At 53.9% G+C, this 26,637-nt stretch overlaps 1 protein-coding gene across 7 annotated transcripts in view; it reads right to left on the bottom strand.

Moving 5' to 3' along the window:
• The window catches only part of EHMT1 (euchromatic histone lysine methyltransferase 1), a 93,253-nt gene that overhangs the window by 14,418 nt on the left and 52,198 nt on the right, over positions 1 to 26,637 (bottom strand). For 3 of the 7 annotated variants that reach the window (XM_056132899.1, XM_056132904.1, XM_056132906.1), the window contains 11 exons: positions 24,750 to 24,907; positions 24,286 to 24,465; positions 17,816 to 17,929; positions 15,578 to 15,698; positions 12,960 to 13,091; positions 11,887 to 12,032; positions 7,807 to 7,950; positions 6,986 to 7,212; positions 5,904 to 6,059; positions 4,919 to 5,001; positions 3,610 to 3,716 (listed from right to left, as the gene is read on the bottom strand). In XM_056132899.1, the coding sequence (XP_055988874.1) occupies positions 3,610 to 3,716; positions 4,919 to 5,001; positions 5,904 to 6,059; positions 6,986 to 7,212; positions 7,807 to 7,950; positions 11,887 to 12,032; positions 12,960 to 13,091; positions 15,578 to 15,698; positions 17,816 to 17,929; positions 24,286 to 24,465; positions 24,750 to 24,907 (1,568 nt within the window). The remainder of the gene's footprint in view (positions 1 to 3,609; positions 3,717 to 4,918; positions 5,002 to 5,903; positions 6,060 to 6,985; positions 7,213 to 7,806; positions 7,951 to 11,886; positions 12,033 to 12,959; positions 13,092 to 15,577; positions 15,699 to 17,815; positions 17,930 to 24,285; positions 24,466 to 24,749; positions 24,908 to 26,637) is intronic. The other 4 variants (XM_056132903.1, XM_056132901.1, XM_056132902.1 and 1 more) reach the window with 4 other exon arrangements.

Below are 26,637 nucleotides of genomic sequence, written 5' to 3'. Positions count from 1 at the left end.
GCAGATGTGGGCAGGAAGGAAGAGAGTAGGGCCAGCTCCCTGACATGGCAGAAAGGCCAGACGGAGGGACCCAGCCAGGGAGATGAGTGCAGCACCCCTGGGCGACGAGGGGCAACACTAGGCATGGCTCCACGACCTGGGGGGAGGTCAAGGGCCCTCTCCAGGACTTGAGGCACCATCTGGCACCAGCACTGAGAGAGAGGACGGCAGCAGGGGAGGGGACCAGAGCACCAGGAGGTCACAGAAGGGCAGAAGGACAACTCTGCTGAGCCAGCCCTAGGAGAGGGCAGGCAGTGCCCCAGGAGGGAGGGGCAGAGCTCGAGCTAGACAGACGGTCTCCAAGGGTGCAGAACTCTGGGCACAGCTGTGGCACCCTGGCAAGCACCCTCTTTTGCTTCATCACAGGGATCGCCAAGACACATGTGGCAGTATGGCAGCCGAGCACTGTAGCGGACCAGGGAACAAGGAAACAAGAGCTAGACTAGAGAGTCCACAGGATAGAAACAAGGAAGGATGGGCAGCAGCGAAAAACTCTCCCCAAGGAACCGCACTGCAGCCCCCTCAGAGGAAGCCCAGGGCTGGGCAAGAGTCCCCTGCCACGCTGGCGCACTATCCCTAGAGTCAGAGCAGAGAGAAATGGACCCTATCCATCTCTTCCTCGGGAAAGGAGGAGACACACAGTCACAGACCCCAGCAAGTGGGCTGGACACATGGACCGTGGGTTCAGGCCCATGAAACAGCAGGCTGACAGTCTCACCCAGAGAGGGTCCAACATCTCAGTTCCAGGCCCAGACAGAGGCCAGCACCGGGGTCATGGAGAAGGTCAAGCCTAAACTGGGATTTTGCCGAGTACAATGAGTCTTACAGGCAACAGCATAAGAGAATACAGACCACATGGCAAACCAGCATGGAGCACAAAAGCGGAGAGATGAGCCCCGTGTTGGCAGAGGACAAAAGGACGCTAAAGCCAGATATATCCAGAAGTGACTGTCCGAGCAAAAGCTTGGCCCACAGCGCACAGAAAATCTGACCTTGACCTCTGGTCTGGTCCCTCAGGGCCCTGAGGGCTCGCTTGCAACGCTGGGGCTGGTCAAGGAGAGGGGCTGTTTGGGTCCATCAGAGGACAGGGGCCCCTTGAGGGTCCTTCACTCAGTAGTGCCTTGTCCTTTTAAGGGTGCATGGAAAACACAACATAAACTCAATGGCCAGATGCAGATTCCGAGACACAGACCAGAAGACACCACTCCCTCCGCATGGTAACCAGCCAAGTACGAAGAGGTAGCGCTTGCCTGCGTCTCCTCAGCCAGATCCCAATTCCACCCTTGGCACCAGGTGTGGTTCAAATACCCAAGTCAATAACAAGCTTCACCCAAGGAGGAGACTAGCCATGGACACCAGCGCAGGGTGAGCCCCAAGTGCAATGGGAGACCACAGCCCTAGGCTTCCGGTGAAGAAGAACATGTCCCGGAAGCCCAAGCACCCACCACACCACAGGCCTCCACCTCCCCAGGGCTTAAGGCTAAGAGCCACATGCTCAGGAACTCTACAGGTCCCTTCCATCTTCTCTCTCCTTACCCAGCAACCATTGCACAATGCTCTCAGCAGCCACAGCACAAACCCCAAAACACCTGGACACCCCTCAGTACCAATGGTGCCCAACACCCCAGCTGCTCCAAAGTACCTGCCAATGGGCTTGTGATGACCACTCCCTGTCAACTTCCCTCACCACAAGTGCTGAGACCCACAACTGGGTCTGACCCTGAGGCCCTACCTACCTGCACACGGGGCTCTGTGGGTCTCACATACCTGCACACGGGACTCTGTGTGTCTTACATATCTGCACATGGGGCTATGTGTGTCTCACATATCTGCATACAGGGCTTTATGCCCCTTCCCCCCCAACTCCTGCACATGGGGCCAAACCACGATCTTGAATGACTCTGCTCCCAGTCAGCCTGCAGGGCCCCTGTGCCACCCCTGTGCACAGGCAGAGTGGGGTAGTCTGAGTCACACTGACCAGTGTAGCAGAAGCGAATCAAGAGAAATGAAACAGTTTAAACAGAAATCACCCCAGAGTCAGTCACAAAGGAACGTGAAAAGGAAGTGCTTGTTTTGGCTAAAAGCCAAAGCTACATGTGAAGCCTTAGAACTAAACTTTAATACCAGAATCAGAGTCAGCCTGACTAAAGATTCCTAATAAAATACCCAGACCAGGTGCCAGGATGTAACTCCAACAGCACACTGACTCGAAAAATGCAAGGTGTCAGGACTGTGCTCTGCACGCTGGAGGCCGAGACTGAACCCCTGTCCCACAAGAGTCCCCAAACACTGCCAAGGGCAACCTCCAAGCATTCAGCTGTCAGCAGACACTGCGCTCCACTGGTGTGACCCCCAAACCAAAAAGATGCACACACACCCAGATTTGGACCTAAGTCATGGCTAGAGGGAGACCAGAGCACAGCCAGGTTCGGCCCCACAACAACCGAAAGAGAGTCAACCCAGCTATCAGGCTGCCAGGTGCAGAGGGATGTGCATGGGATTGCTGTTCAGAGGCACAGGCCAAACAGAATTTTCAGCCTTGGCTGAAGCTGGAGGACTCTGTCAAGTACATTCCCAAGACAAGGAAGCAAGCAAACCAGGATACGTCTCTATGGTCAAATGGAATGTAGGTTTTAGTTTAAAAGCCTAGGAAGCTAGCCCTCACCTGGCCCAGCTACGAGCAAATAATGAAGCACTTGTTCTAGTCAACGGTGACCAGATGCCCCTCTAAAACAGAGGAACCCCAAGGGCCAGGCAGGTCAGCGGACAGCGCAAACCGAGACCTGAGCAGCAGAACAGTCCACCACAGGTAAGCCAAACACAGCAACATGAAACATCCCCTGAGAAACAAGGGCAGAACCAGAGGCTGCAGAAAAGCAGCGAAATGAGCAGAAAGGACTTGGATTCGTGAGTATGAAGAAAAACCCAGAAGGGTCGGGCAGTGAGACAGAAGATTTGTGAATGTCCACCAGAGAGCAGCACGCAGACACGAGAGAAGCAAGGCGCCAGGACTGTGGCCACGAAGAGCCACCGACAGGGCAGGCTGGCACTGGGAGAAAGCAAGACAAAGGCCAGGTCTGAGGGCTCAGGCAGCACGCGCAGCCTCCGTGCCCCACAGGGGGCACCCCCAGGACTGGACACAGAGTCCTGTCTGCCTTTGCTGGGCAAGGGATGCAGAAACACAGCTCTGACACAGGCAGCAGTGCCAGCAAGGGTGTGCTCCTGTGGTCCTGTGAGTCAAACTCCAAACACGACCCACGCGACGGTAAGACAAGGCGGCGTACGCACATGCCTGGCTAAGGAGGTCAGCAAGCACCAATAATAGCCCATCTTCGCAGAACAAACCCAAACAGAAATAACTGACGAGGAGATAGCCAGAGAAGCAGCAGGAGCTTCTCAAAGGTGGTGGTAAATGCCAGGAGACTGGCAGTGGGGCCGACGGGGAGGAGGTACCAGATAGGAGGGACGAAATGCTGGTTTCTTTTTTAAGTCTCTTAGCAAGATCTGACTTTTAACTTCAGAAGCAGATGCTGCCTGTGCGGTTGCCGACAGGCAAGAGCAGTGTCCAACCTGGATGAGCATGTGGCAGATGTCCACGTGGCCGGCCTCCGCTGCGGCGTGCAGTGGGGAGCGCTTGTTCTGATGCTCCATTTTGAAGTTGGGATCAATGCCGTCCACTGTGGAAAGAAACACCAGTGAGTGCAGGTACACAGCCCATGCTGGGTGCTGCTGGCCAGCACGGGCACACCATGTCCAACAGCCCCCAGGCCTCACATACATTGTCCTGAGTCTGCCCCATGGGCCAAGCGCAGTATAACAGTGAGACTGGAAAGAATAGTTTCTGCCTGACACTCAACAGTCCCAGAGCCTGAGAGACAGAACAGCGGGACGGGCATTTGCCTCGCATTCGACTGACCTACGTTTAATCCGCAGCTCAGCCGATGGTTGGTCCCCTGAGCCCATCCACCAGGAGTGATTCCTGAGTGCAGGGCCAAGTGTCAGCCCTGACTGAGCACTGCTGGGTGAGACCAAATACAAAGAGATTCTATAGGCCCACTGCCTTCCAGAAATCAGAGACCAATACCAACACACAGTCCTGCTACTTCCCTCTCCAGTCTGGGTTCCCTAAGTGATCTAGTTCTTTCTGCAAACCCAGGTCCTGAGATCTGGCCAAGTATGAGAGTGGCACCACTGCAAGGCAAGGCTTGCTAAGCACAGTGCCCGACAGGCAGGATGCAGACAGCACCACACTAGTTGTGAGAGGAATGGTATTCAAGTTCTTTGAATGATCCAACTGCAGGGCCACGAACACAGCTCAAAGACCCAGAGCATGTGCTTAGCTGGGGTGAGGTCCCTAGTTTGGATCCTGGCACCAAATGGTCACCAGAGCTTATCAGGCGTGGTCCTGGTGGCCCCAGCTCTGCCAGGGCAAAGAGTGCCCCAAAGGGCCCAAGAAACAGCCCCAGCCACTCTCTACCAGAAAGAAAGAGCAAAGTGTTGAGTTTCTTTGCTGATTTACAGTCAAGTAAAAGGGACTTTCATGTGTGTTCGTGGTTCTGGTGCCTGGGATGGAGCCCACGGCCTCACCTGGGCCATCTGTGGTCATGCCTTCACCCCAGCCCCAGGCAGCTCACCCTCCCTATCCTCCCCTTCAGTCCAGAGGATGAAGCCTGGAGCAGTGTGTGCAGTACTGCTATCCCTTTCACAGCTGGAAGGATGGGACAGTTTCGGTCCAGTAGGGGTCTGCTCCTGGAAGGAAGCACTTCTCTGTGCACGCACGCTTGCTGGCACCAAGGGACGCCCTTCTGCTCCAATGTGTGACCAGCAGTAAGTGACCCAAAGTGTCTGCGCTGGGTGAGCAGCACAGGCAAGCACTCACCCAGCATGAGCAGCACCTTCTGCAGTTCCCCTTGCCTGGCTGAGAAGTACAGCTGCTTCGGGTGGAAGCGGAGTTTCTTGGGTCTGTGAAGAAAGCCAAGGAGAGTGGTGACATTTAGCACCCCACCACACAGGTACACCAACACTGCACACAAGTCACTCATGCACATGCGCACACACCTATAACCCACATCTGCACAGCACATTCTCATACACAGGTGAAGAACACAAACCAACTCCGTGCACGCACACACACAGACCCCTGAATACATACACACACCCCTGTAAACACATGTACACACATGAACCCCTGTACACACACACAAACACACGGGCACACACAAATCCCTGTAAACATACGTGCACACACACGAACCCTCCACACACACACGGGCATACACACAAACCCCTGAAAATCCCGGTGCACACACACAACCAACCCACTGTGCACACACAAAAAGGCATACCTAAGAACTCCTATACACACAAGTGCGCACACACAAACCTCTGGAGACACGCAACCCCTTGTGCGCACATACACACAAGCACAAACACAACCCCCTGGAAACACACACAGACACACCACCCCCAGTGCATACACATGGACCCTTAAGAGCACACACTCCATGGCCGGGTGGCCTGAGGCCCTCCCGCCTGTCAGACCGAGGTCAGTGCACCAAGCCTGAGCTCCCAGCACCTCACAGAAACACTGAGAATAAATCACCCTGTTCCCATTGCCTACAGAGCCACAGAGCTCTCCGCAGTACAAAGTCCGTCCAGCAGCACAAGCACTGCCTGCGGGAGCGACACAGCCTAGCCTCTCGAGGGGTCACGGCGGTCCCTGCCCTGAGTCAGACACCAGGCCCTCCTGGAGCTGTATCCCAGGCTGCTCTGCATGAGACCTGGTGCAGACCCTCAGCAGGACTGAGGGCACAGGACTGAGCCTCAGCAGGACTGAGGGCACAGGCAGGAGGGGCCACTCTTACTTCTCAGAGTCCAGCGCAATGAGTGCGCTCTCCAGCGTCTCCTTCCCAGGGGCCGGCTTGGCGAACCCTGCAGCAACGGTGGGGTCGGAGCCTTCGGGCCCGTGGGCAGCTGTGCTCTGCGGCTTGTCGTCCTCACAGAGCAGGGGCCCGGGAGTGCTTAGGGAGGAGGAAACAGGACACTGAGCTTTCCCCACCCAGAGATGACCACACACATCCAGGCCCAGACCCACCCCGCACAGCAGAACTGAATCCACGCCAGCCGTGCCCTGGGCTCAGTATTAGAGAAGGCCAGGACTGACAATGGAGGTGTATGGGCATCTGCCAAGAACACAGCCACTCCCCAAGGAACCCTCCGAGATGGACTGGGCAGTGAAGGCAGCCCTTGTTCTGCCACAGGCACTCACAAGTCCCCTTGTGGGAGCTGCTGTGGAGCACCACTCTCCATGGCAGGCAACTTCCTGGCGTGGGTGGTTTTGCTACTGTCTAGAAAGGCTCAAGACACTGCCCAGTAGCTGACATGGACACCTCAGTGACGCTTTAATTCAGAATCTTTTGTTTCAACTCATACCTTTTTGTTGTTGTCATTTTGCTTTGTTTTTGGCCACTCACAGCGATCCTCAGAGGTTACCACTAACTCTGTACTCAGGAATTACTCCTAGTAGTACTTGAAGGATGATACGGGATACCAGGCACTGCAAACAGTTGGCCATGTGCAGGAAAGAGCCCTAACCTGCTGCACTATTCCTCCAGCCTCTCTACTCATTCATTTTCAAAGAATTTGTAACAGCAAACTAGTTGGCAATACTATCTCACGTACACAGACATGCAGATACTCAGGGTTTGTTTGCATGTGCGTGCACAGACGCAGCTGTACACGTGTGCGACAGCACAATCCTATCTGCACGAGGGCAGCTGCGTTGGAGGGAAAGGTCTGTGTGGTCAACAGGACAAACGATGCTCTCACGGGAGAAGCAGGACACCACACAGGGATAAGCGCCGTGCAGAGAAAACTCAGGCTTATGGCCTGTGAGTGGGCAGTTGGCACAGAGAGGCGACCCGGAGTGGTGGAGAACAGCCTGTACCTGCCAGTGGTGGTGTCGGCCCTGCCTTCCCCCAGAGACCTCTTCTCCTGCCCAGGGGCCAGAATCACGGTGGAGGTGGTGTCTGCTTTGGCGATTGTCACCTCTTTGGCCTTGGAGGTCTCCTCCCCACAGTGGGGACAGTAGCTGGCATCATTGACACGAGAGGCGCAGTCTCTGTGGAAACGGTGAGAGATGCTGCTCTCAGGCTGACACTCCATGAAGCTGCCCTGAAAAATGGAGGGAGAACAGTTTTGAGACTGAAGCTGGTGTGCTGCAGAGCGAGTGAGCAAGCAAGCGAGTGTCATGGGGCGGGGTCCAGGCAGCAAGAGGGAGAACCAGGAGGGAGGCGGCCGCAGAGTTGCAGGGCTGTCTCCCACCTTAGCAGACACACGGTGAAAAGTATGAGGGACGTTCCAGGAAAGCCCAGTTCAGGGTACCAAAGGGGCCCCTAGGTACCTATGATTATGGTTGAGTATGAGAGTCAAAGAGGAAGTCAGAGGAGGGAATGGAGGTTCAGAGAGGAGGGGATGGAGGGATGGGTCAGAGAGAGGAGGGGATAGAGGTTCAGAGAAGAGGGGATGGGAGGGGTGTCAGAGAGAGGAGGGGATGAGGGGCATCAGAGAGAGGACGCAATAGAGGTTCAGAGAGAGGAGGGAAGGGCATCAGAGAAGAAATAGGGAGTCAGAGAGAAGCCCATGTATGTATTGGGCTCAGGTCAAAGAGCAAAGGCCACAGGGCAAGGGCCAGGAACCAGACAGAAGTCAGAATAGGCAAGGTGCCACAGTGTAGCAAGCACAGGATGGCAGGCACCATACACTCACCGCCGTGCAGAAGTAGCCGCAACCAGGACAGCACTGGTGCTTGACCATGCGGCCCCGGTGGTCCTCACACAGCACCAGGAGCGGCGCCTTGCTAGACGGCCTCATCAGCTCATGCTTGACCACACTGTTGGTGCACCGGCCCAGCTGCAATCAGATGAGACATGTTGAGGAAAAGGCGAAGGGAGGGCCCGGTGGAGGATGGTGATGCCTGTACCCAAGCACACCACGAGCCTATGACAGGAAACCCAATCAGACTGCCCCAGTCTCTGGGAAGTTGGGGTCAGGACGAGGTGTTGAAGGAACTAGACAAAAGCTGCCCAGGAAACCCCAGTGAGAAAGGAGACAGGAGTCTGTCTGGCCAGAGCAGCGGCCTGACCCCAGCAGCTGACACTCTGGGATGGAGCCCGCAAACCCCCTGGTCCACGGCCCAAGAGCCGTGGCCAAGGAGGGCGAGGCCGACCCAAACAGCTCTAGGATGAGTCCTGCACCCCCGGTCCACAGCCCAAGGGCGCTGGGTCGTTCACAGAGCATCTGAGTGACCAAGAACAAACACTGCAATCTGTCACATGGACAGAGGCTGCGCTATGCTACCTGGACACGAGTAGACAAGTGGGCAGAGAACTCATCCCTGCCACGCAGCAGTGAGGCCCAGACCCAAGGGAGGGCAGTGCAGGGCCTGCAAGCACAGAAGGACGGTGGAGCCATGCTGGCTCCCAGCCCTGCTCCCTGTCTGACTCTCGCCTGCAGAGGAAGCGGAGAGAGAAGGGCTTGAGAGAAGCAGCCAAAGTAGAAGTGCTCCCGCAAAGCTCTCACAAACTGATATGGACAAATGAAGTTTCCACAGAAGCCCCAGCTGGGACCAGGAGAGACCGTACAGCGGATAGAGCATTTGCTTTGCACTTGGCTGAATAAGGCTCCATCCCCAGCACCCCATATGGTCCCCCAAGCCACCAGGAGTCATTCCTAAGTGCAGAGCCAGGAGTAACCTTTTTTTTCTTAATGGAGTTTTCACTTGGGGCGCCCAAGGGGTGCTGGGGGGGATGGGGGGCGGGTGAAAGCCCTCCCCACCCCAAGGGACCCAGCCCCGGCAGCCAACCTCCACTCCCCAACTGCCGCCACGCTCCAGGCTGCTTTCCAGACTTCACGGCCGCTTTGCGGTCGCATGACACATCATAAGACACTTCCTACCCATTTTCCATAAATACCACACCATGTTTGATGGAGTTCAGACAGTAGGCAATAAATCAAGGAGAGAAATGTGTATATATGCCTCTCGGAGAGCCTGGCAAGCTAGGGCAGAGCCTGGCAAGCTCCCAGTGGTGTATTCACTATGCCAAAACCAGTAATGATAACAGGTCTCATTCCCCTGATCCTGAAAGAGCCTCCAATCGTTGGGAAAGACGAGTAAGGAAAGGCTGCTAAAATCTCAGGGCTGGGACGAACTGAGATGTTACTGGTGCCCACTCGAGTAAACTGACAAACATCGGAATGAAGGTGATACATGCAGGAGTACTGCCTGGACGCAAGCAGACAGATGAAATGTAGGAGTACTGCCACGTTACTTGGTTCATCTCGGACCCACACAAAGCAACACACCAGGATAAATTGGAGGAGAGTGGGTCAGCCTGGTGCCCACCCAGGCAGAGCCCCTGGCATTCGCTTGCTCCCACAATCAAAAATCGCTGCCATGCCCCAGCCAGACTCTACCATCTTGAGACGGACCTAACCAAGATCTAAACTGCTGAAAATTCTGGTATACAGGTTTTTTTTTGTTTTTGTTTTTGGTTTTTTTTTTTTGCTTTTTGGGTCACACCCGGCCATGCACAGGAGTTACTCCTGGTTCATGCACTCAGGAATTACTCCTGGCGGTGCTCAGGGGACCATATGGGATGCTGGGAATCGAACCTAGGTCGGCTGCGTGCAAGGCAAACACCTTACCCGCTGTGCTATTGCTCCAGCCCCGGTATACAGGTTTTGTGACTGAAATCTCCAGGCTTTCTCCGGGCCAGGATGGGCTACCTCCCCCAACCTCCCTGTATTTCTGGAAGCCTCAGCAGTGAAGTCCACATCTCAGACCTGCCACCCAGTTAAAAGAGCTACTCCAGCCTTACCGTCCTGATAAAAATACTAAACGTCCTGGACAAACACAGTGAACTCTTATTGCAAACAGTAATGCACAAAAGGAGGGAAGGAAGAGGAGGAGGACCTGCTATAGAGGCAGGTGGGGTTGGGTGGGTGGTGTGGATGGTGGAAGGGAAACAGGACACTGGTGGTGGGAAATTTGCACTGATGGAGGGATAGGTGCTGGATCACTGTATGACTGAAACCCAATCATGAACAGCTTTGTAATGGTCTATGTCACAGATACTCAACTAAAAATTTTTTAAAAAGAAGTCCACACACTGTCCAGGTGCCAAAGGAAGAGAAAGAAGAAGCAAAACCAAACAAGTCCCCCAGGCCAGCTGTTGCTACCTGACAATGAAGACAAAGAAGCAGCAAGTGCCAGTGGACAGCAGATTTCAGGGGTGCCATGTCCACGGCCTCAGCTAAGAAGGGGAAGTTTCTCAAGCCAAAGACTTCCACATACAAGGACAGAATGTTGCTGTATAAATTGAATCAAAACAGTACCAAGTCTGAAGCACCCAAATGTCAAGTCTCCAGAGAGAACCTACGGCTTTGGCCTTACCAGATGTCTCCACATGACCTCCTGCTCATCCCTGGCACCAAAGGTCCCTGAGAAGAGCTGGAGTGCCTCCCCACCCAACTGCAGCCAGAACAGCAAAACCACAAACTTAGAATTTTTCAAAAGGAGTAATAATTTAAAAAAAAAGCCTGGGTCAGAAGCAAATTCCTGGGTCACCCAAATACTGAGTAGGGAAGAGGCCTGGACTCGAGACTTCTGTACCCACGCTAAGGATTCAATTCAAGAAAAGGCTGTAGAGGGGCTGGTGCGACAGGCCAGCACAAAGGGCGCTGGCCTTGCACATGGCCAACCCAGGCTTGATCCCTGACACCACAGAAGGTGCCATTAATCCCACCAGGAGTGATACCTGAGCACAGAGCTAGGAGTAAGACCTGAGCTCCACTGGGTATGGGTCCAAAACAAAAAGGAAAAACAATTAAAAAACAGGTTGTAGAACACAGGGACACTGGCCAGCCACTTCTCCCTGACTACAAAGACCAAGAAGCAGTGAGTACCAGTGAACATATTCCCAGTGCCACTGGGTCACACATGGGCCTTCAATAAGGGCAGTGAGACTGGGCACACACAGACACAGGCATCTTGTGTGCACATAAAACTACCTTTCCTGAAGAGATACACTGGCTCAAGGAGACGGTTCAGAGGCAAAGCACAGGCCTCCTGAGGAGGCTCTGGTACACAGGGACACAAAGATGAGCTGTGCCCGAGGAAGCCCAGAGCAAATTCTTCTGTCTCCCCAGCCCACGCCACGCCCACAGGCGCTAGCTTCCAGCCATGCACTGTCCAGGTCAGCCAGGTCCCCACAGCTGCTCCCCAGCCCCGTGCCTGTCACAACCAGGTCCTCCCCGCTGCTTCTAGGCAACCCTGAGAGACCAGTGCTGTCCCCCAGGATGCAGGAACCGGGGTGCACAGGGTGGGGCAGCTCAGGGAACTCGGCTGACTGGCCAGGTCACAGTTCTTACAGGGCTGAGACTTGAGTCAGGGGGTAGACAGGACACACAGAGGGATGGAGAAGGAGCGTCGCTCCCCAAGTCCCCACATTCATCAGCACGGGGCCCCCAGCCCATCCTCGGAGTTTTATAGGGCTTCTCTTCACAGACTCGGCCGCTGGGGCCTGTGCTCCACTGCAGGCCCTCATCTCAAGAAAAGTGGGTAAAGGGGGTATTTTCATTCAGGGCATCTTCCCTGAGGGTGGTCCCTCCCTCAGGGGTTTCCTGGCTGCTCAGAGCCACAGGGTAGCCCTTGGTTCTCGTCACTATATAAAGGCCACTCCAAAGACTTGGAAACGAAGGCCCAAGGGGCTTTCTGGGAGGATCAATGCCACAGTGGAGTGGACAGCTGGCCTGCACAGGGCTGCAGCCCCGGGCCAACCCACTCACCTCATGGTCCACACTCTCCGTAGCCATGCACTGGTTATTAGCCAGGGTGGTGATCTCTCTGCTTTTCGGGGTCTCCATGCGGCAGCTGCAAAGAGGCACCTCCTGCAGGCCATCAGTCTCCACCGAGTCCGGTCCATTGGCCAGCCCTAAAGTTACAAAGACACGCCAGAAGAGGGTGTCACTATAGCCAAGGATACAGGGGCATCCGCTGAACCTACAGGAACCTCCAGTGTGAAGCCCCATGGGACTCCAGCCTGGTCTGAGGAAGGGAGACTTCACGAAGCAGACACCTGCTGGCTTCCCACCAACCAGCCCCCAGCCCTCAGGAGCCCCACTGCCTCCTTCCACACACAAACACAGAGTGCAAGTACAGTTTTCCTCGCTGGGTTTGAGAACTGAAGTCATAAGAACACCACCATCCCTTTCCCTTCAGATATGCTACTTCTAAACTCCAGGAATCCCAGGACCAGGCAGACGGGGAGAGAGCTGGGGCAGCAAACCAGGAGTCACAGACCCATGACTCTGGCAAAGGGAACAGAACAGAAAGGATTTGTGGCTTCTTCTGGGAGATAGGATCTGGGAGCACCCAGGGTCCTCTGCCTCTCTTCATCAAGGCCACACAGCACTAGTCTTGGGTCCAAAACAGCCCTGGCTCACACGGATCAGGGCGCATCTCGCCCTTCCTGTTAAGAGCCAGGACCCAGGGCAACCAGGGAGAATCTGTCCAGGCAGAGGAGGAGCCACGTGGTGGCGCAGCCCCCCTACCCGACAGCCCAGTGAAGCTTCCAGAAGCCAAGGGGTGAGCAGGGAGAGAGAACGAGTAAGCACTCTAGCAAGTGAGAACACCAGCAGCAGCACCGAGGCAAAAGGTTCCAGCGCCCTCAGCCTGGGTGGGGGATGCCACGTATGACACCCCTGCGCTCCTGGGGAGAGGACCCCCGCTTCCAGCACCCACCAGCCAAGAGGTATTCAGAACTGTCCACCAGGGGCACAGCAGGAATGAGGGGTTAGGGGTGGGGCGGACACCCAACAAAGTCAACCTAAGCACGTCCCAGAACGGCACTGGCACTCACCTTCCGTCTGTGAGGGCAGCGGCCCTTTGACATGCAGGTCCAGGGAGTCAAGAGACACCTCCATGTAGCCCGTGCTGCCTCCCGGTGCTTCCTGCTCTACACTGCCTGAAGACGAGGTGGGCACATCAGAACCTGTGTTCAGAGCACAGCCCTCACTCAGGACCCAGGCCACTGCCACCAAACTGTCCCTGCACACTTCCTGTTCCCAGGGGCAGGGAGCTGTGCTGACATGAACACTCACTCTGTTTCGGGGCCAGCAGACACAGCTGGCTGCAGCAGCCTACCTCAGACCCCAAGGTCAGGAGCAGGGAGAGACCCACCGTGTCACAGTGCCGTGCAGAGCAGCTCACTGGGGACCCTGAGAATTGCCTTACCGCCCGGCCGGCCTCCAGAGGCACAGCATGAGGGTCCCTGGCATTGCCTGTGCTCACCTAGACAGAGCACAGCAGCCGAGGGCACAGTGCACCAGTGAGTGATACGGGGGCAGCAGACACTGCACAAGCAGTGCAGGCCAGCCCGGAAGCCCCGGCCTCCATGAGCTCTAATGCTCAGGAAGGAAATGGCCGACTCCCAAAGAAGCAGTCTCTTCCTGTCAGATCTGAGGGTGACCTGTTTGTGACATCTGCCACCCACTAATGGTGAGGGTCGATTCAGCTGATCTGGCTAGCTGGGTGTCCCCTTCCTCCCTCCCAAAGCTGTATGCTCAGTTGGAGAGGATGGCCGCCCCCAAAGAGAGATGGATTGTGCTTGGATAGAGAACGGATGAGTAGCTGCACTCCCTGCTGGAACCTCAAAACAAGCCCTTTCCAGAGGAAGCAGCCACGGGGCCGGGGGACGCAGGGATCCACCCCGGCACCACATGGCTCCCGAGCATCAGCAGGTGTGGTCCTGCGGCAACCTCACCAGCACCCCTGAGCTCTCGTGCTACCCAGAGGCCGGATACCACTGAGAGTGCCGTGTGGGCAGCCCCTCCCTACTCTCCAAAGGCAGCATCCAACCCGGATGTGAACCAACCTGCATGACGCAGCACCTTACATACCACTTATGATGGCAGAGATGAAGCCTGGCCCCAAGCACATTCAACCTGAGCCCTAGAGATTATGGCCCTCCCTGGACTGTGGACATGGCCACAGAAGGCACCCAAGTACAGCCCTTGCTGAGCGGTAGCGTGCCCCACCAACCCCAGGGAACAGTGCCACCTCCCCCATGGCTTAGCAAAGCCTTGTCTACACAAGGGGAGTCTAGAAGGATGGTGAGAAGTTGGTACGGGAACACTGTACTACTGAAACTCAACTATCAATAACTATGTAAAGCACAGTGCTTTAATACTTAATTTAAAAAAAAAAAAAAAAGAGGGCCAGACGATAGTACAATGGGTAGGATGCTAGTCTTGCATGCAGCCAACCTGGGTTCAAATCTCTGGCACTCCATATGGTCCCCCTGAACACTGCCAGGAATGATCTCTGAGCTCAGAGCCAAGAGAGAGCCCTGAGCACCGCCAGGCACAAAGTACAAGAGAAAAATTTCATAAATTAGACTGCCACAAAAATCCTAGCACTTTAACTGTACATCTGTTTATAAAATACTATACCTGACCAACACCAACCGCACCCTGAATATTGAAAGAATTCTTTTCAAGCCACTAAGAAGGCCTAAAATTTGACTGATGCACGAGCTAGGGATGTGGCTCAGTGGTAGAGCGCAAGTCTAGCACATGGGAGGCCTTGGGTTTAACGCACAAAATCAATAACCCCCCCCCAAAAAAAGTGTGAGAATCGTCGTCACTTGAGGAGGCACAGGGAGGTGTGCGGCCTGCCACTCGTGAGGTGAGCACAAAGTGAAGGTATAGCATGGCCCGGGAAGCACTCAGGTGAGAGACAAACCCAGAAAGGCATTTCTGGGACACGGGACATGTAGAACAGAAGCTCAGAGTCCACGTTTGAGCCAGAAAGAGCACAAAATTTTATATATGAGAGTCAGTTTCTGAATAAGTCATACAACACACGACACAGCCAGGCTGCTCCTGTGGGTTCACTCCAGAGAAATGGAGCCCACTCTGGAGCTGACCCCCACTCACCCAAAGGGGAAGCAAGGACAACACCACCACCAGATTCATGAGTCAGGAGCCACAGGCAGGCACTGGCACGTCAGGTCCAAAGAAACTTAGGGGACAAAGCACACCCCCAAACAGACCTATCCCCAGAAAACTCTACCCAGAGCCAAAGAGAAAAGGGCAGAAGAGTCAAGGGCTGCACAAAGAAGCCATGGTATGTGACCGGCTCACCCTTCTGGCTTTAAGAGGGTCATCAGCTTGCCTGCTGTCCACCCAAAACCACTTTCAGAAGACAGGGAAGTGTGACCAACGGGCCAGGAGCGTACACGTGCACCCATGCCCATACACACATGCACACAGGATGCCTCTATCCAAAAAAAACTCACACGTAACCCCCACTCAGGCCAGCCTCTCTACCCAGCTTCCCACAGTGGTGGTTCCCATAGACAATGCCTGACTGTGGCACCCCTGCTCACAGGGCAACAGGTCCCCTATCTCACAGCTTGTTCACACCAGCCCTGGCACACAATGTTCACCTGAACGGTCACCTGGTACACTGCCTTACCTGATACACCACTTGGCTTCTTCTTACTTCTCCGCCTCCTTTTCCTGGTAGGCTTGATCCAGGGACTGTCTGGTTTCCCTCTCCTCTTGAGGAGCTTCTTCTTGATACTGGATTCTGAACTCTGAATGCAAAGGGACACGGACAGAAAGAGCAATAAATGAGAACTCTCCAAAGCAGCAGTGCTTCGTGTGATGTTTTCTTGCAAAATAAAATAGGTGCAATACAGTCTGTTGATTCTTCAACTAGAAGATTCATTTCACTTTTCTGTTTCCTCTAAAACATTTCCCAAAATCTTTTTACATTTCCCAAAACATGATTCGAAGATGAGTTATTTCACAGTCATCATCCCCCCACCTCCCAACAGGCAAAAAAAAAAAAAAAAGACTTCAATGAAATTTACATATTTTGACTGAATTTGGTACAAAGAAAAAGAACAAATGAGGAAGTTACAGTGAGGAGCTACAGAAACAAGCTCAGTAAGAGAGTCCCCTTTATATGCACCCACTCAACTGCTCATGAGAAAGGACAATCATGCTCAAGGTGCTGCAGAGTCTATGTCCAAATTAGTTCTCCGCACAAGCAGAAGGAAAGCGGTTATATGAAGCTGGAAGAGTCCGTGAGGTTCTTATGGATATGTCTCTAAAATCTAAGAGATAGAAAGGGTGCTCAGCTGCACAACACGAGTACACGGATGAACCCCAGGCTTCTGCAACACCCATAGTTTCACAACCTGCTTATAAGGGACAGAAAGAGAACAGTTTCCCAAATGAGACAAGCCAGGGGCTCTGAATGTACTGGCCTTCCTGGTCCTATCTCTGCACTCCACAGTACTGTCCAGAGACCCCTGTGATCCAACACAGCCCCTACCCATTGCTGGATGCTACCCCAACACTTTAGCAACAATGAACCAAGGCTGTCATTTCAATCCACTGCCCCAAAGAAACAACAGGATATTGCCAAAACCAGCAGTCCACTCTCTCCCTGCCTCTCACATTCTGGAGACAGTGGACTCCGCAGTCAGCTCCAGCACCTAAGACAATGAACTCCATGTGCCACTTCATGCACCTCGAAACAGTAGGCTCCATGGGCCACCTCAGGCTCAAGACAATGGTCTCCATGTGTCACCTCATGCACCTCAAGACCGTGGACTCCACGAGTCACCTCAGGTACCTCAAAGACTGTGAACTCCACGTGTCATCTCAGGCACCTCAGGACAGTGGGCTCCATGTGTCACCTCAGGTACCTGAAGACAGTGGACTCCACATGTCACCTCAGATACCTCAAGACAGTGGTTTCCATGTGTCACCTCAGACACCTCAAGACAATGGACTCCATATGTCACTTCAGGCATCTCAAGACAGTGGGCTCCATGTGTCACCTCAGGTACCTGAAGAAAGTGGACTCCACATGTCACCTCAGATACCTCAACACAGTGGTCTCCATGTGTCACCTCAGACACCCCAAGACAATGGACTCCGTATGTCACTTCAGGCATCTCAAGACAGTGGACTCCACATGTCACCTCAGATACCTCAACACAGTGGTCTCCATGTGTCACCTCAGACACCTCAAGACAATGGACTCCGTATGTCACTTCAGGCATCTCAAGACAGTGGACTCCACATGTCACCTCAGATACCTCAACACAGTGGACTCCATGTGTCACCTCAGGCACCTGGGAATTGTGAACTTCATGTGTCACCTCAGACACCTGGGAATACTGGACCCCAGGTATCACCTCAGGCTCCTGGCAAAAGAAGACTACAGGAGGCCGAGTTCCCTGTAGGTAGCGCCTTCGCCTAGAGTACAGCCTCACAGTCCCTGCTAGGTGATCTGCTTTCCTTCCTCCCTCCTCTCCTTTCCCTTTCCTGACTCGGATCCCTCCTCCACATCTCCACGGGGCTGTCCACCAGTTAAAAGAGCAAGACTGTCTCCATCTCACCTCCCAGTAACACCTCTCCACCCAAAATCCCACCAACCAAAGTCTTCTGGGCATGGGTTACAGCAGTAAAATCATGACCACTGAACTGCTCCTGCTCCTCCCAAGCCAGTCACCTATCCATCATGCAGCCCACTGCTCTCCCCCAAATCCCAGACAATGCCTGACTTCCCTCCTGAGGACCTCGCTCCAAGCATACACTAAAAGAAAATGACGGTGGAGTGAGCACGGGACAGACAATGGTGTCCCCAGAATGCACTTTGCTACCAGCACAAGTCAGAATGTAACACTGGGGTTACCAAATCGGACTCGTCTCCATCCTCCTCCTCCTCCTCCTCCTCCTCCTCCTCCTCCTCCTCCTCCTCCTCCCCGGTGCCGGCCGACTCCTGCTCCTCTTCAGACTCGCCGTCCATCTGACCAGCCATACCACAAGCCAAAAGAAAACAAAAGCCAATCAGGGAAGGTGATTCGATCAAAAACACATTTACCAAACGTGCTGGCAGTGACTGCACGGAGCGGGCACAACTCTTCAGCAGTGAGTGGTGGCGACTCCATGGCTCCCACTCCCCCAGCCCCACAGCACCTGACCACACTGTGATCAGATCTGCTCGGCCATGGACGCTCAGTCTACATCTGGAGGCGGCCCACCTTGGAGGAAGAGCTCATCAACGTACTAAGACAAGGGCACTAGGAACATGTGATGGGGAAGAATCAACTGAAAAATAACAAGACAGAGAGAGACCATAAAATACATAGAGCACAACACAGACTCCCGTGCCCCAGCCGTCACACAGGTGCAGCACACCCCCCCTCTAGCACACGTCCCTCGCACGTGTGTGCAGACAGCAGAACACACACGCCCGTGACTGCGACCATTTTCTACGTGACAGCAATTTGAAATTCTTCTCCATCAGGAGCACCTTGTCCCCTGGCAGCTCTGCTTTTCTCTAGTCACTCAGTGACACAAGAACACATGTCCAAAGCACAGAGGGCGGCCACGCCTGGAAACGGGTCTCCCCAGCCTCCACTCAGGCAAGGTGCAGGCAGGAACACAGGGACCTGATTCTCCGCCGAGTGCACCCAGCACAACTCACTAGATTCAAATCAAAGCGTCTCCTTGTAACGTCACATGAAGGGTTTCAAGACCAGCCAAACTCCTCTGGGACAGAGACACAGAAGATGCCCCATCTGCAAGGGACACATCTCTCGAGAGACAGTTCCGGAGGGTCAAGTGTTCAAGAGGAAGGTTCTTCTCTCCTGCCCAGGGGTCACCTGGCACTGGGTCTCTGCTCCAGGAACAAAAGGTCTTCTTGTGCAGTTCACTGAATTTCCTCCACTTCCTCTCTCCCGAGAAGGTTTCAGAGCCCACGCTTTCATATCAATTCAATGGGGCACATGCACACAGCACAGTGACCCTTCATCAGTTCGGTGTCCTGAGGCCTCCCTGTCTGCTCTGGCACTCTGACATCAGACACTCGGGACTGAATGGACAAGCAGACCTGCAGTCTTGCCTTCATGGCTTCCAGGCTGGGCCCTACACAAGGAGGGCTTCTCCACATATTATGGAACAATCATAGCCATTGTTTTCCCTCCTTGGTTCTATATCCATTGTTGACATTCACCTCTTCTGGAATCTATTTTCTGAAGAATTGCTGTGCTGAGATACAATCTACCTGTCCCACCAGCGATGTGGGTCAGGGCATTCAGAGTTGTGCAGCCACTGCTGTAACCATGTCCGGAGAGCACCTGGCAGTCCCTCAAGCAGGGTCACCATCCATTCCAGAGAGCACCTATCAATCCCTCATGCAGGGCCGCCATCCGTTCCAGACAGCATCGCACTTAACCCTAACAGTCCTCAAGCAGGGTCATCATTCATTCCCGCACCACTGGCAGTGCCTGGACAGATGGCCCAGCTGCTGTCCATGCACTGGCACAGGTGTGCCTCTCCCCTACCTCACCAGTCCAGTGGGGCTGCTGGGAATTGCTGGGTACCAACAGACAGCATTGGGGAGTCTATGTAATACGCATTCTCATTCCGATTCATGCTTCAGGGCATGAACTTCCATTTGTTTGCTCCTTTCATCTTTCTGCAAAACTCCCGTTTCCTCTGATAAATCACATTTTTCACTCAATTCGTTGCTAAGGGTTATGGTGATATTCAAAGCACAGTAGCCAGTTAAATGTCCTGATTGTTCAAAGACCCACACACGAACAAGCAGACAGGCCCCGCACTGGTGCTGCCCACCTCTCCTGGGACACAGGTCACACAGAGAGCCCAGCCCCCAGGCTCCCCCGCACTCCTGCAGCCCCCAGTAAGCGTGAGGGGGAAAGATAGCTCGAACAGCATTTCAGCTGCTTTGCTTCACCCTGTTTAGATGGATGCTTGTATATGCAGAAAACTCTTCTCTCTCTTGAATATTAATGTTCCCTCCCGGTTCTCATCTTACAGACTCATGAAAACAATGAGTGAGATCGCCAATTCCTCCATTTTGATCACTGAAACTCAAAATGCTTTAAATCAGCATTTCTAACCCAGGAGGCCATATGGAATTCTGTAAACTCCTAAGATATTCCAAAGGGGTCATAGTGGAGATCATGTAAAGAGGGAGAGAGGTGGTAGCACAGATGGCAGACACAGCACAAGACTAAAGGGTCCACAAGTACAGTGACAGTGGAAGAAGAGAGGGAGAGGGTGCACAAGAAGCGAGTTGAAAGGAGGCCACAGCTGGAGAAAGTGAGAAAACCTTATTTTAAATGAGCACCATCAAATACAACTTTTTTGGTTGGATTTTGATCCCCGTGGAAGCTTTAATACATATCTTTATGTTGCAAAGGGTTTTCATTTCCAAAAGGCTGAGCCATGAAAGGAATGAGGCTGATTAGCAATATGGGGAGACTCAAATCCCTACAACACTCCCTTACAGGAAGGGGCGGTATGACGGGCAAAGATCCAGAGAGGCAATGGCCACTGGACTGTGCTGTAGACCAGAGACCAAGAGAGGGCTGGGAGAGGGTGAGGGACCAACAAGACAGGAGGTGACGTACAGCCCCTCCATGTGAGAAGCCATGTCAGACAGCCAGCACAGTGGGAGAGACACCAGGTCACCACACAAGGCATCATTCCCCACACGAGGAGGCGTTATCAAAAGGGTGACGGACCCCAGGATGGACTGAAAATCAGGCTGGCACCTCACTGATGAGCCAATCAGCCTCTGAACCTTACTTACATCCCACAGCAAACAAGTACACAAAGTACACAGGCTTCCTAGAAGCAGGGAAACGCCAGCCAGAGCTCAGGAAACCCAACTCTGTGCTCAGAACCCCACTCACAGCTCTACAGAAGGATGCGGTCAAGCCTCTCAGCCCAGGTCGCTACACAATGACAATGCTTGTGGATGGATGGATGGGCAGACGGACAGGTGTGACAGGACCAACTGGAAATTCCCACCGTGGGGGGTGCACCGTGGACACCTGAGAGCTCCAGCACAGCACAAGGGTGACCGCCATAGAGCAGGGTACCGAGGCATGTGTATGGTGCAACTCATAGCCCTCCTCTCAGAAGCTCCACTGTGCCAACCTGGGACTGACGTGCAGCTCTAACCTCCTGCCTGACCCTCAGGGTGCCTCTGAAGAACCAAGCCAGGGGCGAGTAGCCTCTCAGCATTGACGTCACAGTTCTGACAGCTTCCCAGACGCCTGGAAATGGACCCCAGAGAACCCCCCGACAAACACTTCAAAGCCCCTGTGGCATGACAATGAATGTAAGGGTCCAGTGATAGGACAGCAGAGACAGAAGTGATAGGACACTGCTTGCCTTGATGCAGCTGACCTAGGTTTGATCCCCAGCATCCTATATGGTCCTCCAAGTGATCCCTGAGCACAGAGCCAGAAGCAAGGCCTGAGCACCACCAGGTGTGGCCTCAAAATCAAAACAACAATGAAAAGGAACTAGAACAAAGATCCCACAGACATGCAAGTGAAACACTATGAAGAAAATCAGGAGCATAGACACATACACGGCTCCAGCTCAGATACAACAGGCAGTGGGGCACAGGTCCACACAACAGGATCCTGAACATCCTCCCCGCCACACCCCTTTTTGGGTCGTGCCTGGCGATGCACAGGGTACTCCTTGCTCATGCACTCAGGAATTACTCCTGGTGGTGCTCGGGGGACCATATGGGATGCTGGGAATCGAACCCAGGTCGGCCGCATGCAAGGTAAACGCCCTACCCACTGTGCTATTGCTCCAGCCCCAGGATCCTGAACATCCTGGGTTGTTCCTGCCGGTGTCCTGGCCGCCCGCCAATCTGTACCTGAGGAAGGCTCTGCAGAGAGAGGGCTTCTGAAGCCGCTGCTGCCTTTGTCCATCTCAGGGTTCTTCTCAGGGGAAGGATCAGTCCTGCCTTCCAGCGGCCACTGCTATTTCAATCCATGGCCCTGTGGGGTTACTTCTGTACTTAGCTATGGAGCAGGCTGGCGGCCCGCCCTTTCCCGGCTTTTCCAGGCACTGTAATAATTCACAATGATAAGCATCACTCCTTCCACCCTCTTTATTCTGTTTCTTGATGCTTGGAGGCTGTATTCATTAGAGCTTTTCCTTTATATAGTACATCAAGAGTTACTCGTATCTCTAAGTCTAACAAACTCACCCAAAATCGAGAAACCAGAAACAGATTCCAGTTCCTAGGCCCTGGGGACTATGACCAGAGTGGCCTTTTCATTCGCAGAGGAGCACACGGGCTACCAGGCGCTCCCCATCCTAACAGACACCCTGGGAGCACGGCTCTGCACACACCAGGATGAGTCTCTCCACCTCATATCTCCCCTAAGGGAAGTTGTCTGGCAATCATACCCAGGCCACAAGCTTGAGTGAGTAGAAGCTGACACCTCCAATGCACTTCCTCAGATCTTTGCTGAGGAACAAGAGCTGATGGCCACAACTGGAACACAGATGCCATCACGGGCCAGACTGGAGAACCTCACCGAGATGGGCACCACTGTAAGGGGACCCACTGTCAAGCCAGCAGTTGGTTAACACAAGGCTCCTGGGACGACTTTTTTGAGAGGTGCAAGCCCGGGAGAAAGAGGAATGGTCTGAGAGAGCTGGCCCAGAATGTGAGAAAGGCCTAAAGGCCTAGGACATAAACAGGCACAGTGTGGTAACACCCCAAAGCAATCATATATGACCACAACCACCTGCCCCTCTCTCTCTCTCTCTCTCTCTCTCTCTCTCTCTCTCTCTCTCACACACACACACACGAGTGTATACAGTACAGTCCCTACCCCATGACTCTCATACATGCAGTGTATGCAGACAATGTAGTCCCTACCCCAGAACTAAGTCAATCCCCCTCCCTCCCTCTCTCTCCAGTGTAGTCACCACTCGAGGCCTAACACACACAATCCGCCTATACAGCAGAGTCTCCAGCCCTTCTTACACTACTCTATAGACAAGAAAAACTCAACAAAGATATTGTAAAATAGCATCTAGATTCCCTCTGAGAGGGCCAGGAGAGAGTAGAAGGCGAACACCAGTACGATCCCTGGCAAAGCTTATGGCCGCCACAACGTTGGAAGTGACCCCCAAGTAGACATCCAGGAACAGAATCTTGAGCACCTCAGTGTGGCGCCTCAAACCCCCAAATAAACCGATTCCCTATCCCCACTTCCAAATCTACTGTCAGAGTTTTCCAATACTTACCTTTCTGGTGGGTTTTTGGTGTCACGGATCAGACTGGGGCCTCATCCTCAGAGGCACATGTACCAATTTACATCCCTGGACCCACCATTTTCATTATCACCAAAGAGCTAGGAGCAACTTTAGCATGTGCCCAAAAATCTGCCAAAAAGGTCGGAAAGGTATAATAATGGATCTGAAAATCAGCAAGCCTATGAGAAGAAACATGGAAGAAAATAGTCCACCTGACACCTGAGTCCAAAGTCGCGGCTGCAGAGTCCTGAACCGACGATACTGGCCAGTCTCACACGGCAAACAAGCGAATACTGCAATGCTCCACCTGGAACTTCTCTGCTGCAATCAGTTCCAGGATAATTCAGAACATGTCATCTCAACGACGACAACTTAAAGGTGTCTCAGCCAAGCCTAGCGCACACACAGGAAGCCCCCCTTCCATCCCGTTATCTCCCCCGGTGCAGCACTCCGGGAAATGAGTGATCCACCTAAAGTCTGTCCCTCCTACCCCAGACAGGCACACACAGTACAGCTCAGGGCAAGGCTGTGGGTGGGCACAGAAGGTCTGGCCCACTGTGCCACATCAGGCACGAACAGAACTGCCTGGCCAACAGCCCTGGACAAACACTCCACCAGGAGAACAGAGAACACTGCATCAGCCCCCTCCTGGAGAACTGAACAAGGCCACACCGTGTGTGGACCAGCCATCCGAATAACAAGATCCCTATTTAGACTCTACACTGGAACAAAGTTCAGGACATTCACTTAGGGACTGGAGAGCTAGTGCAAGGGTTAAGATACCTGCCTTGCGTGCATCTGACCCTGGTGGATGCCCAGCACAGCTAGGAGTCAGCCCTGCGCACAGAGCCAGAAATAAGCCCTGAACTCTGTCATGAGTGGCTCAACAAAACAAAACAAGAAACATTCACACCAACGGGAAAACAAACCCTTCTCCAATGAAAGTGAAGCATCGAGAATTCAGGAGGAAGCAACAGAAAAGCTGCCATCAGGGGCAAGCAGCAGGCCCAGCCTGCTCTCAAAACCACGCTCCTGAGTGTGCAGCGGGAGGCCTACCTTCTGGGCATGGTCAGTCTCAGACATACTCTCCTTGGAAGTCCTGCTGTCCTCTGTGGGAAAGGCGGCCATCTGCTCTGCTCCCTGGTCCTCGTCCTCGTCCAGCTCCTCTGAGTCGTCCTCTTCTGAGTCTATCTCCAAGCTCTCCCCATTCATATGGAGGCTGCCGTCCTTTTCCCCCTGGAATACAGCAGCAGGAACCGCTGCCGACCAGCACCAACCAGGGAGGTGACCGGTTCAGCCTGGGAGGCGGGAGCAGCTGCCACAGCCAGGACAGGACTCTGGAGGCCAAGTGCCTGATGCCGGGGACAGGCAGGCAAGATGCCAAATCTGGACAGGACCCTGTGTGCACAGGCACCTGGATCCAAGGGCTCCTGGCTGTCCAGAATACGGGCCCTCCCATGAAGCTCTCTGGCACACGCGTGTTTCCGAGCCCCTGAGCAGGGGAGCCGGGCGCCCCTTACCTTGGCGCCCACAGTGGAATGAGTTAGACTCTGAAACATCTCTATCACCGTCCTCTGCTTTAATACTTTGGTCTTTTTCTTAGGAACCAGGCTATAGGTTCCCATTCTTCGTTTTTTCTTCCTTGATACTGCAGCTGCTAAAACAAAAGGCAAGCAAGCTAAAAAAAAAAAAAAATTCAAAAGGGGACAAGAAAGGAAAAGAAATACCATTCAAATGTTTTTAAAGGAAGGTGGCAGTCCACATGATTATCAGCATGCCCCAACGGTTAACAGGGCTGAGAGTCTGGCAGTTAGCAGTTCAGAGTGGTGGGCCCATGCCCTGGGTCTCAGAGCCCCGCCCACAGCACCACCCATAAAAACTGCACATGAAGCTGAAAAAAATACTCCTGAGTTCTTCATCTTATTCCCAACGAAGCACTGAGCTCTGAGGCTGGGGAGAGGCTTAAAGGACCAAGCACAGATGTCCCTACACGGGCCCCAGCTCCACCCCAGCACCACATGCCCCTCCCCCACAAGCACAGACAAGGGAGTAGCTCCCCCAAGTCCAACACCGCTGGGTGTGGCGCAAAACGTGTAACACGGACAAGGACCAGAGAGGTAGTATGGTTAAGGTGCTTGCCTTGCATGCAGCCAAGGCAGATTCAACCCCATCACTGAACACGGTCCCCAGAGCCCTGCCAGGTGTGATCCAAAATAAAAGACCAACGAAACACAGAGCAGCCTACCCTGAAATACAAGATGGACTCCTCAAGCCCTGCAGGTAGCCGTGTCCCCCCAGGACAGGTCTCAGGAGTGTGGCGGGGATGGGGTCAGCAGTGTGGGCATACAGAGGGTGGGGGGAGGGCCTGAACCCCTGGGGCTATTCCACCCACAATGACCTCAGGTCTCTTGCCCATCACCTCTGCAGGCAGCAGCCCAGGGTGTGGGGGTTTGGAGCCCTACCTAGCAGACGCTACTAGCCAGGAGACCAGGAGAATAGACTGAGGGGAGATCCAGGGGCCAGAGGGGTCAAAGCTGATTGCCTTTCTAGAATGAACATCTCATTTTCACAGAATTGAAGCTTTTTAGTGCCAAGGTTGTTTAAATTTTGGTTTTGTTTGGTTTCGGAGCCACACCCAGTGGTACTCTGCGCTTATTTCTGGCTCTGGTGGGGCGCAGGGGACCAGAAGGGATGCCGGAGACTGAACCCACGTTGGCCACTTGCAAAGTAAGCGCCCTCCCCACTGTCGGATCTCTGCTTCAGTGCCAAGGTTTCGGTGATCCTGGAAGCCACTGCTGAGATAGAAGTGCTAACAGGATGGAGGAACCAGGACACTAAGACAGGGAACAGAGAAACCACTACAGGCAGCATGCTGTGTAGACTACAAGGTCCACAGCTAGGCAGTGGTCCCTCTACGCCCACCCTGGGGAGACAAGAAATGAACACAAGACAGTGCCAACACTGTATGACAGTAAGCTCAGGGGGCAGTCACAGGAAAGTGAGGCCCCGCACTTCCTGTCGCTGAGCCTGGTGGGGAGGAGGTGCGAGCCATCTGAAAGTGGCCCCATCTGAGCACAGAGGTCGGGCAAGGGTTGCAAGAAGCCTTAGTCTAACCACAGGACAGCCCCAGAACAGAGCCTTCTCCAAGGGCCTTGAGGAGACAAGCAGAGGGCAGAAGAGCAGGACCAGAGCAGACCAGAGAACAGGGTCTGCGTACTGCTACCATCAGCAGGGCTCTCCTGTGCTGAGACGCTGAAGCCCAGGATCAGCGGCTTGGGTGATCAGGGCCCGAGACATATGGGGCACAGAACAAAGCCTGCCCAGCTATAGGGAAGGCAGTTGACACAGGCCTTACCTTGAACCCTTGCCCAGCATGCAGAGAACACACTGGGCTCCGGCACATCCTGC

This window comes from Sorex fumeus, unplaced genomic scaffold (genome assembly GCF_029834395.1).
Source record: "Sorex fumeus unplaced genomic scaffold, SorFum_2.1 ptg000095l, whole genome shotgun sequence".
Taxonomy (NCBI): domain Eukaryota; kingdom Metazoa; phylum Chordata; class Mammalia; order Eulipotyphla; family Soricidae; genus Sorex; species Sorex fumeus.
This window is presented reverse-complemented; position numbering and strand designations above follow the sequence as displayed.